The sequence below is a fragment of the Lissotriton helveticus genome, chromosome 9 (assembly GCF_964261635.1).
Source record: "Lissotriton helveticus chromosome 9, aLisHel1.1, whole genome shotgun sequence".
NCBI lineage: Eukaryota > Metazoa > Chordata > Amphibia > Caudata > Salamandridae > Lissotriton > Lissotriton helveticus.
In genome coordinates, this window is record NC_136070.1 from 939,989,072 (window position 1) to 940,001,295 (window position 12,224).

The following is a 12,224-nucleotide window of genomic DNA, read 5'->3' on the forward strand; positions in this document are numbered from 1 at the left end:
TATCACTTTTAGCGAAGTTCTGGTGACGATATCCCCTTCTTTTTTACAAAAAGGCTTTAAGCCACTTCACATGGCTTAATGCTGCCTTGTAAATAAGGCCCCTTTTCATGCTTCACTTAGCGTGAAAGGGGCATGCAATGGGTGCCGCAGTGGGTGTTCCGCTGCAGCACCTATTGTTTTTGACGCTGCTGCATATTTACAAGGCTGGGGCAGCGCCAAAAACTAAGACCAGGGAATACCTGGTCTTATACTGGCGATACCAAGAGAAATATTAATTTCTCCCCGTTTTTTGCAAACTGCCTTTTAAGATTGTTTATGTGCAGGAAGGTGTCCCTTCCTGCACATAAACAATCTCACCTGCAGCACAGGCACTCGTGCAACAATGGCGCAAGGGTGCCTGCGCTGGCGCTAGGCAGCTTTATTAGCGTCAGCGCTAGGGGAAACACAGGGTTGCAAAGTATTTTTGTAAATACAGCACATCCCTGTATTTAAAAAATGTTGGAGAGCGGTGTTACCAAATATGGCGTAACACTGCGCTCCGACATTTTGTTGTAAATATCCCCCTATGCTTTGTGGGTGAGGCCAACAGCTATGCTGTACATCCAGTCACCCATAAGCCCTGTGGGGCACGTTTTTTGATGCAGATATTAATGTGCTATGAATGATGCTACTGCTCTGTGACATTAGATCAGGGTTCGAAAAATCAGGTCAAGTAACCTACAAAATCTCCTTGACCTAACTGAAATGCACTTGACCTCCGACTCTGAAAGCTGGGCAAATGTGACAAGTTAACAGGATTTAAAAGCACTTTTATTGCTCATTTACTTTGTGAGCAATAAAGATGCCTTTAAATCTTGCTATCTTTTCACACTCTGGGGCAGATTTATGAGGCCCTTGCGCCACGTTTACGCCGCTGTTGCGTCACGCAAGGCGGCGCAAACGTGGCGCATCCCTACGAACGATTTACAACGTGACGCATCTAGGCAGATGTGTCACGTTGTAAAGCCCTGCGCCGCTTGTGGGCGTTCCGGCGCAGGGTGGGCGTTCCGGGGCAGGTGCGCCTCGCAAAAGTGGCTGAGTGAAATCTATAAGATTTCACTCAGTCACTTTCAGGCCAATGCTGCGTCAAAAGCCTGCGCCTGCTTGAAGCAGGCGTAGGTCTTGACGCAGCATTGTTAAGATGGGGCACCCCCGAGCCTTGCTGGAGCTGCGTCGCGCTTGCGACGCAACTCCAGCAATGCGCCACCTTAACGGCACAGATGCGTCACGCATCTGTGCCGTTTTTGCCCCATGGTGCGCCGCATTGTAAATGCGGCGCACCATGGGTGGCGGAGCTGTGGCGCACATTAACTGGCGCATCCCTGGGGATGCGCCAGTTAACATAAATCTGCCCCAATGTTTTCAGAGGCAGAGGTCAAGTGTCAGTTTGTATTCCTTCCTACTCGCCAGAAAGGGCGAGTAGGACCTAAAAATAGCTGGTCCTGAATTAATCTGACTCGCAAATGCGAGCGGTCCAGTAAATTTTTCGAGCCCTGTTAAGATGACCACATTCCACTGTCTCCACATATAGTGGTGACATTGCTGTAGAAAGGTGGTCTTCAAACGGTGGAGTGGGTGTCCAGCCATGGCGTCCCAGTTTGTCAGTCTCCTTCTTTAGGTGTCTCTTATATTCGCCTCCATCCTGTTACTGTTATTTTTGTATGTGTGAGCCACGATTGAGTTTCTCTAGTGCTGTATGAGGGTTGCGTTCTAGCAAGCAGTGGTGCGTTTGCTGTGTCAGTTGGTGGCCGCCCCCGGTTCTGCTGTCTGCACAGACTATTAGGTTCATATCTTCGTACAGTAGATCCCCCGATGGTGCAGCATGCTGCCAATTCTTGGCAAGAAGGACGATTGAGAATGTCAAAGCCGCTTCTTAATTGTGTTTTCATTCCAATAACCTTTTTGCCAATGTACTTGTTAAGATGTGTTTTTAAAGAGCGATAATTGCACATGGTTGCAATGTTCGAAATGTTGACTGCTACTATGAGAGGAAACAATTTGGTTCAACGTGAAGATTTAGTAGAGGATATTAGCCTACTCCAATTCCCCTTGGATGAAGAGTTCAACTGGTGGGCAAAGTGGAACCTCCGAGTGGCCCGTCAAACTGTCAGATAGGAGGCCAGGCACCAATCTTTAAAATGTCAGTTGGTTATCAGGTTCCAACCCTATAATGTCCAACAGGAAGTCAGACATAATTCTATAGCGCCCAAAAACATCCTAAATCAGACTTGTAATATTCAATTGGCAACCCTGCACCAACCTTATGATATCCAATGGGACATCAGAACACAATGCCCAATAGGAAGTAGTAAACTAGGTATATTATGACCAATAGAAAGTTCCCAGCCTCCTTTGTCACATCAAAGGTAAGTCTGAAATCAAACGTACAATGTACAGTTTTAGGTCTAACCTATCTATTGCACGTCACTGGGAGCCCCCAAAGGGGTGATGCTCTAGCATCATTATACAGTGGTATTTTTTCATGCAGATTGGTAAGTTATCTATAGTCGACGATTATCCATGGCGGCTTACGTCTCAACCTAATGCCGTGGAGTCTTGAACATTGCTGAGGGGTAACAGTCATTGCAACGCGGCTGTAACCACACAGTACCTTTACCAAGAATGCGTGACAATGCATGCACTGTTACTACGCAAAACCATTACAGCGCAATTTGTTACAATACTTATGCGTGTACCATGCATGTGTTGCGTGTAACCGATTGGTGCTATCGGCTGCATTGTGGCAAAGGTACTAGCATGGTGACATCATCGGAGGAAATGGAGAGCCTTCTGCGTCCTCTTGACGACCTGAGACATGGCTCGCCTGAGATGAGGAGCCTCGTCTTCTTGTAAAGGTAAGGGGGATTGGGCCTTGATTTAGGGCTTTAGTCTGAGGGTGTTTATTTTTCTAAAAATATCCCGGGCGGTTTTAGGGCTAAAGGCAAGGGTCGGGTATTTTTAAAAAGGGGTCGGGACGAAGGGGGTCGTGCTAGCATGAAGTCTTAGGCCAGGGCAGGAGTTGAGTCATTATTAAAAAGGGCTTGGAGGGGGGATTGTGCTGGGGTTTAACCTTGGGGTAGGGATCGGTATTTTTAAAAAAAGGGCCGGGGGCCAAAGGGGAGGGGGTGCTGGGCTATACTTTTAGGACGGCAGGCAGGGGTTGGGAGTTTTAACAAGGGCTGGGGGCTAGGGGGGAAGGCAGCAACGGGGACCGGTTTAAGGGCGAGGGGCAGGGAAAACCATTATCACGCTTAATGTGTTACCATACATGCCTTTACAACGAAAATTGTTGTAAAGGCATGCGTGGTAAAGGTATATTTGTAATAAAAAAATGTGTGATAAAGGTCATGTTTGGTACAGGTATTGGCGTTGTAACGCATGCGTGGTAAAGGCATGTGTTTCAACGGAATGCGTTGTAACGTCATACAACCCTGGCTGAGCTTCATAATCATCACTTGTGCTGTCCATCCTTCCTGAAGGTGAATCCTACCATCCTCCAGATTCCATTCCCCTTGTATTTGGATTTCCATCTGATCCCCAATGGTATCATCCTTGGCATCGAAAATTGCGTGTCTACAACTGCCCTCTGTCAATGCAAACCTGTCAGAAATGCATACATTTCCTATGGGCCCACTGTAGAGACAGATCACACAACAGAACAGCTATATATCACAAAATAATCTGGGATTTATTTCAATATGTTACATCAGGTTCCTTACAAAGGCAGGATGCAGGTCCGTGAATCAGCGTGTCAATAAACAATTAAATTAGGTCAATTAGGGCTTTTGACAGTTTGTCTTTCTTGATAATTTTCATCTAGGTAATAGTGAGGGTTCAGCAGGAGCGAAATCATCAAGATCTGAGGTAGGATGTGTCGGTGCACTGGATTGGAGGAAAAAAAATACCAAGAATAAACTAATAGAGATAATAGCAAGCAGTATAGGAGGGGTCATGGGGGACCAAAAGGTGAACTAAAGGCTTCTGTAACCATTTACAGCTTCAGTGCTAAAAGATACTGATTGGTCACCAACAGACGCGCCAATGCCTTGGGCCCCGTGTGTTTTGGTTTAGAACATTAGCCAGAGGCTTGTAAAACTGCCCATTGGAATAGGATTTCACATTTTGTGGTCATAGTCAGCTCACTAAATCTGATACCAGGTCATCCAACTGAGATGTAGTGGTGGTACATTATGCCTCACCAAAACCACACCAACACCTCTGGATCTGTGTTCCTCTCTCAAACTGGGGTACTTTCATTAACTCGCCATGCTTCTATCAAAACCAAGCCAGCATTACTCCTAAAGTCACAGAGGAGCACAGATCAGTTTTTATGAAAATGTCAATGAACAAAGTAAGCAAACAGTATTGAAGGTAAAATGGAGAGAACAAGCTGTGGATGGGAGGCAAGTGGAACTCAGCGTGGAAGCGGACAGATTTCTGAGAAGTGCAAAAATGGTGACTCTGTCCAAGAGGTGTTCTCTCATCAGCCCTTCCTGCTACAATTGATGCTGCTGGCACTCACAGAGGTACACCATGGAGACAAATTAACTTCCTGAGTGGACTCGTACAGTGTGTCCGAGATGCCTTATCGGGCTCGCGTAGCCCATAGAAGACCTTGTTTTGCGTCAGTGCGAAGCTGCTGTGCAGTCTGTGCTCCCGCAGGGGAGCAGCAGAGTTATCGCGAAACATAATGGCTGAAGGGACATCTTAGTTGAAAAAGGAACTGTCCGCCATAGCAGAGCTCAATGGCTTCAAAGAGCTGCTTTCTGCAGCCCATGGACCCCGGGCTATGTGGCTGCAGGCTGCCTCATGTCCAAGATCCTTGCTTTTGTCAAGACAAGTGCTTTGCAGATGCTGAGCGGTTTCTGCCAATGAAGCCTCTTTGTCCGTGATATGTTCTTTGTCCTCCAGAAGTTTTCCAATGTGTTTCAGCAGTGATGGGAAGAACTCTGGCACCCCTTCGTACCCTACAGGAGCAAAAAGGAGAAAAACATTCATCACAAGCTGCTCTGTGTTCAGGTCACTAATCATTGTCCATCGTACCATTCATAGATTTGCCCCTTCTTTGCTGACTTCTAAATTTCATATGATTGGCCCTAGACTTTTCTAGGGTCAGGACTGGGTCCTTCGACGCCAGAGCCTTTTATTTTTGTAGCCACAGCAAGAGAGCGGAATAAACTTCCTTGGGATCTCCTCTAACTTCTCTCTATCAAGTTGTTTCACAAAAAAACTGAAAAGTTTTTGATTTTTACTGAATCAATGATTACAATTTTAAGTGCTTTATCTTTTTGTAACAGTTGTCATTTTATCTCCTACAGTGCCAAGATACCCCAGTCTGCAAACGCTATACAAATAACACATAACACAACACATCTAATGATTCCCATGCATGCAAGCCTCTAACAAACATCCTCCCGACAACCATCGGCCACAGGAACACCCCCTAATTTTAGAGATACTGCCTACTTGAAAGGGACTGTTTGCCAAGAAAGTGCTCCTAACCCGTGCAAAAGGAGCACCTGTGGCAAAATGGAAGGCGGCCCACAATGTATGTTTTATTCTATAGAAAAAATCCACCATCATGGGGGAAATATTTCCAGTATGCAGGTTGCCTCCTTCCTGCGCATTAGTGTCATTGTACTTCTTCTCCTGTCCTGGGACCCTGGAAGGAAAAACCAGATTCCAAAGCCCTGTCATAAATAGGGTGTCAAATGCAAAAACACAAGGTGATGGATGGAATGTTTGCATTAATCTCAGCCACTGGTAATCAATCGCAGCCACATCCTAGATCATCATTTTTCACCCACCATGTCACCTCAGTTTAGACCCAGCCATATGCAAACCAGTCTTGACCCTGTTTCTCATGAGAACATTCCAGCCCGAACTGCCAGGATAGTTCCTCCCTGAACCAGAACGCAAGCCACTCAGGACCGGTTAAGCCTTTGTTATGGTCTTCAGCCTGGTATAGCTTGGTTCCAGTGGCACAGTGAGCCTGGGACATACTCAGAGCACTTAGGGCATCAAATGCAAAAACAAGATGATGGATGGAATGCTTGAATTTATTTCAGTCACTGACAATTGCTTGGGGCCGCATCCCAAACCATTTTTTTTAGTCCACCACACCCCCTCAGTTTGGACCCAGCCATATGCAAATCAGTCTTGACCCTGTGCCTCATGGGAACAGTCCAGCCCGAACTGCCAGGCCAGGTCTTTCCTGAACCGTAACACACGCAACCCAGGACTGGTATGGACTGTTCCTATTGGAGCATGGTCAATTCTGATTTGCTTTTCTATATAGCTGGGTTTAAACAGAGATGACATGGTGTGCAAAGTAACAGAGGATTCAGATGTGGGCTGAGTGATTACCAGTGGCTGAGATTAATTCAAGCATTCCATCCATCACTGTTTTGTATACTTATAAATAGGATGGGCCTTCTGATGCAGTGCCAGTAGCGACCATCTTGGAATGGCCATTAAGAAAAAGTTAAAACAACTGAAGATCTACTGACAGAAACCAAGGGCCTCATTTATGAAAAGTGACGCATCGCTGCGTGAAAACAGCGATGCGTCACTTTTCATTGTGCCCTCCTTGCGACACCAATGATACGTCATATTTACAGTATGACACATCATTGCGCAAGGAGTTACAGATACGTAAGTATTTCTGACGTATCTGTATGGCGCAAAAGTGATGCATTGCTGGAGTGTGTCACAAAAGTGACGCAACTCCAGCAATGCGTCCTTTCACATGGGGCAAGCCCCATGTGAAAGGGCCTGCGTCAGTCTTACGCCTGCTGTGAGGCAGGCGTAAGATATTGACGCATTTACATCCTAGAAGTGGCGCAGTGAAATCTTATAGATTTCACTGTGTCACTTCTACGACCCTTTCTTGCGTCAATATGCCCCCCTTGCATACATTATACTTGGCGCAGGTATAATGTGGCGCAGGGGTTTACAAAGTGACGCATCTACCTAGACGCGTCACTTTGTAAATATGGTGCAACAAGGCGTATTTTTTACACCACTGGTGCGTCACAAAAAATGACGCACAGGTGGCGTAAAAGTGACGCACAGCCTCAAAAATGAGGCCCCCTACTGTTTTCCCTCTGTAAATGAGGCAGGGAATTAGGGGGCATATTACCAACAAGTAGCGATAATTATTGCTAAATAGGCTTAGACACGATTTTTTTATCGCTGCCTATCGCTGGATATGTTAGCGGAGAAAACATGCTATTAGCAATGTTTTTCTCCATTGTGCTAAAATATTCAACGATAGCGGCGAAATGCGTGAATATCGCTGAGAATACAGCGATATTCACGCATTAGCGACGAAATGCTCTTAGCCATGTTATCCACCTCCCATTGGATAACATGGCTAAGAACTGGTCTGAGCAGGCGTTAGTTTTTGGCGATTTTTCCATCGCTACGCCTGCCTTGCTAATAGGCGATAGCAACTGAAAGCAGTTGCTAACGTCGCTAACAGGTTGGGTACGCCCACTTTGCATGTCATTAGCGATAAATATCGCTGACATGCAAAGTGGGCCCCAAACCGCTAGCTATCGCCTAAAAGCTGTCGCTAACATCAGTTATCGACAGCTTGCTAATAGAGCGATAGAATTATCGCCGCTTAGCGGCCGAAAACGGCCGCTAAACCGGCAATAATTGCCTGTCGCCACCCTTGGTAATATGCCCTTGTGAGTTCTGCAGGGTGGGGAACCCTGATTTACAGGAGTTTACACATTCCATGTCTCTCTAATTGACCCTTTAACACTCTGTCCAAACTCCCTTTCCCCCTCATACTGGAATGAGTATGTGGCAACCTGCCTTCCGTCTTCCCTGGTGTCCACCATTAAGTAGTCTCTTAAGCAGGAATGTGAACTGTCCTCTGCTGCCTCTATCCAGTCATGGACTGCAACCACCACATCAATCATTAGCAAAGCCATGTCTTCTCTATAAGACCTATTTGCAAGGTGTACAGCATTGCAGATCATTTGCAGTATGGCTTAAAAAAGAAGGCATCATAGCCCTGCTGCCACATCATTTTGTAGGCCAGTGCATGCAGAAGGACCCAGCATTTTTTCTCTTTATAGATCCAAAATGGATCAATAAATTAAAAAATGTAGTGTGAAAGCACTCTTAAAACATAGCGCCAAAGAGGTTTAAACAAATAAGAAACTAGTGGATTCAGGTTGGGGATGGGGTAAGGCAGGGCATAACACAAAGAGGCAGGCGGAAGTTAAACAAAATGATGGTGGGGGTTAAGCAACACGAGGGAGAGAACATGGGCGAAAGAGCAAAGAGAGAGCAACACCAGTGCAGGTAGGGTTACAGAAGCACACGGTTGAGAGACAGTAATGTTGTGGGAGAAAAGCACACAAAAGAAACAGGAGGTGGAAACTGTGATGGAGTGTTTACACACAAACAAAAAAGTTGTTCCCTTCGGACTCATGTGTCTAGGATTTCTTAAAGGGTTGGTCTTGGCCCAAATCTTATCCACTTTGTAGCTAGGTAGCTACAGACCATCATTGCGCTATACGCCTTATAGAGGCCTTCAGTCAACCATGAGACTATTCCACAAGCAAAGACAAATGTGTGTACCTTGAGTGTTTTTCTGCACTTCAAACCTACATTTTGGAGGCCCATGCTAAGCAAAAGTTTGAATACCTTGCTGTGCAAGTACCAAACCTGGTGCTAATGGGAAACATGCTGCAAATGTTTTTACCCACAGACACGTTATGGGAAACTGTTTAATATGTTTTATTCTCGTTTATCATTGGTTTACTGTACTTCGCTGTTCTTCTAAAAGCTGTGGGCCAATATCTCTCCGTCTGATCCAGATCTCTTCAAAATGCTACCTTAGTATCTGTTTGAAGCCCACTGCTGCCAAATGGGACACATTGAGCCAACAATAATTAGTATGCTAGGACATATATCGATACTTATAACAGTAAAACAGAGGGGCATATTAACAAGAACAGGCGATACATTATCGCCACTTTTATCGGCAGGAAACTGCCGATAAAGCGGCGATAAAGGCCTTGATAATATGCTCTATGAATTCCAATCGAAGCCCATGTTAGATGTGTTCACATCTAACATGGGCTTCGATTGGAATTCATAGAGCATATTATCAAGGCCATGATCGCCGCTTTATCGGCACTTTCCTGCCGATAAAAGCGGCGATAATGTATCGCCTGTCCTTCATAATATGCCCCAGAGTCCCATAATGCAAAGTGTTTTATGCCTAAAGTCAGACTTGGCTTAAAATGTCACATAGGAAATGGGGTCCTTTGGTGGCACTGACAATTTAGTCTGTCCCAGTTAATGGAAACACTGACATGTGTAAACTCAAATCACAACTCAAGATGTTGATTGGCCCCATCAAAGGAAAGCACCCAACATGCAGTCGAGAATGACTATCGCAGAACCTCCTTACCTGGAAAAGCATTGACGTCAATCACAGCACAGCGCCCAGTCCGTGTGTCCACAATCAAATCCACACCAAAGAGAGACATCCCTAGTGCCGACTGCAACCCTCTCACCACCTGGATGATGATGTCCTCCGAAGGGCGGATGACTTCACCAGCTGCCTTGTCCAGCTGCAAGCAGATCCACAGTTCAGATATTTACAAGAGGGTAGGCAGGTCTCCATCACCTTCCTGGTACAACCATCTGTCTACCTCATTTGGGAATTAAAAGGACCAGACACTTTAGACTTCATCTGTCAGCATGTGTTAAAGACAGAAAGTATCTACCAGCAGGGTGCTATCAAAAGTCTGAGATAAGTGGGTGTCCTACCTCAGTGTACATGACAGTGTTCTACATGCATTCAGCATGCATGCCTTCTGAACGCCATCATTAGAACAAACGTGTCTATAGCACGCATTTGTTCAGCACGCATGTCGTTAGACTTGCCTTAGGGGGGCACTGGATTTTTTAATCGATTCATTTACTATTCCAAATCCAGTCTGCCCAACAGTAGGGAAGGTGTTGGACTTTAAATCCAACACCATTCCACCAATGCCACCCACTAAAGGAAGTCGTTGTAACGACTTGCGTGCTGGCGCTGCGAAGGCACAGGGTGAATCTGGGTTCGTCCTAAAGGACGTTTCCCCTTGCAGACATGTAGATAAGAGTTGGCACCTTTCAAATGCTACATTGAAGGACATTTTGGGAGTCACATTTTTTTTATATAATTAGGCCCAAAATACCATTAGCCAATAAGGATTGAGAAGTAAAAAATGTAAAAAGAAGCTGAAGACATGTAGCAAAGTTAAATGCAAATCATATGTAGCATGCCATCATTTCTCACACATAGTACAGTACAGCATTGGCATGAGCAGCGCATGCTTCTCTGAGGTACAGAACAGGTCATCATGATCATAGGCAGTGCAAGCTTCTTGCAATGAGTACATGTACAGCAAGCGCAGTGGCAGTCTTCTCTCACACACACAACAGTTATAGAATAGGTAGGGATAATGCAGACCTTCCCCACAAAATGGAGAGCGTCAGGCCAAAGTGCAAGCTTTCCTCACACACAGTACAGGACAGCATTGGCAAGAGTTTACTTTGCTTAATTTGAGCCGGTGGTTGGTGACGGCAGATAAATGTCAACACTGGCACCGGATTGTCAGCACCAGCACTTATGATAGCCTGCCACATGGTGGCGATGTTTGTCTAATTTTGTAATATACATTAAAAATGACTAATACCTGTCGCCCAAACCATTTTATAGCTTTGGGTGGCCTAGTATAGTCTAAATTGTCATACTCGTCATACTTGTAGGAGTATGATGGTTAGTAGTTGTGTTGGTACTGTGATTTGCAGTTCTGGCAGGGGCAGTGGGCGGTGCAAGTTGCAGTGGTTCCCGACGAGGACGCAGGTACCTATTAATATTATTTTTTATAAATTAAGCACTGCGAGTAGTGCAAGGTAAATTCACACACAATAAGGTTACAGCTTGCAGAGTTTGGGGCATATTTACAAGGAGCTAGCGCCACCACAGCGTCATTGTTGTTTACTCAGCAGCGGCGCAATCGGTGCTCCACACTGAATTTGCAAACTGACACTTTGGGCCCAATGCGTCGGTTTGAAAGGCCTGCATCACATTATACCTGCTCCAGGTATAATGTATGCTGGGTAGGCGTTCCCACGTTAAAAGCCACATAGAACTGATGCAGTGAAATTTACAACTTTTCACTGCATCACACTACGACTTGACTGCGCCTTCTCAAATCAGCCATAAGGATGGAAACAGGGCTTTTAACATGGGACTCACCTCTGTGTTCTGACGCATTGCTGGAGTTGTGTCAGCCTTACGACCAACTCCAGTAATGTGTCACTTTAGCTCCAAAAGATGCGTCTGAATTTGTGACGGATCCGTGAATCCTTGCGCCATGCAGCACTGTAATGCAAATACAGCGCATACATGGCGTTGCTAGGGCATTTGTGGCAGGTGCGAGAAATCTGACACATCTATGCCGATGCATTCATTCTTGTAAATATGCCCCTTAGTACGGTAGTGATCCAAGTTTCCATCAAATTCAGAACAAGTACAACTTAACAGGCGAAAAAATAGCACTCTTCGCTGGACTTCCACGCACACCTACAGTGGGTGAGGTAGCAAGGCAAGCTTCCCCTGCATACATACTTGGAAAGAATGGCACAGGAAGCAGTATTATTGCAGGAGTCCATGGATAACGAGAGCACTCATTCCTATTTTGCAAACACAGAATGTGTAAGTTAAAGGGTGCCACATCAGTGTATGCTTCCACCACACACAAAGCAAGTGCAGTATCCAGCGAGGGATGGTAACAGTGCTGGATTAAACCCTTGGGAGGCCCATAGGCAGTCGAAATTTCGGGACCCCCCTCGCAAATTATCTCCTAATACCGAATGCACACAATTATTTTACAAACTGACATCTGCTAGAAGATGAGCTTTTATGCGACAAACTGTTATATGAATCTGATGTCTCTGGTTTATGTACTTTAAGTTGTTAATGGGTACATTACATGAATACAGTATTTCCTTTGTAGAGTTTTTAATTTAAAGTTTTCGTTTATTTGAGTTGATTCATTATTTTCTATCTTTTGGAAACAATATTCAATAAAGCTTGATTGCAATTTTCTTTCAAGATTAAAATCAATATTATTTTGACCCATTGTTACAGGCCCCTAAAAGGA

The 12,224-nt window shown here is 45.2% G+C and overlaps 1 protein-coding gene across 1 annotated transcript in view; it reads right to left on the reverse strand.

Moving 5' to 3' along the window:
* Positions 1 to 3,706: 3,706 nt before the first annotated feature.
* The window catches only part of LOC144782045 (inositol-tetrakisphosphate 1-kinase-like), a 227,703-nt gene continuing 219,185 nt past the window's right edge, over positions 3,707 to 12,224 (reverse strand). Inside the window, exons 9-10 of the mRNA XM_078661176.1 lie at positions 9,476 to 9,638; positions 3,707 to 5,006 (exon numbers count right to left, since the gene is read on the reverse strand). Coding sequence (XP_078517302.1) covers positions 4,747 to 5,006; positions 9,476 to 9,638 — 423 coding nt within the window. The 3' untranslated portion in view covers positions 3,707 to 4,746. The remainder of the gene's footprint in view (positions 5,007 to 9,475; positions 9,639 to 12,224) is intronic.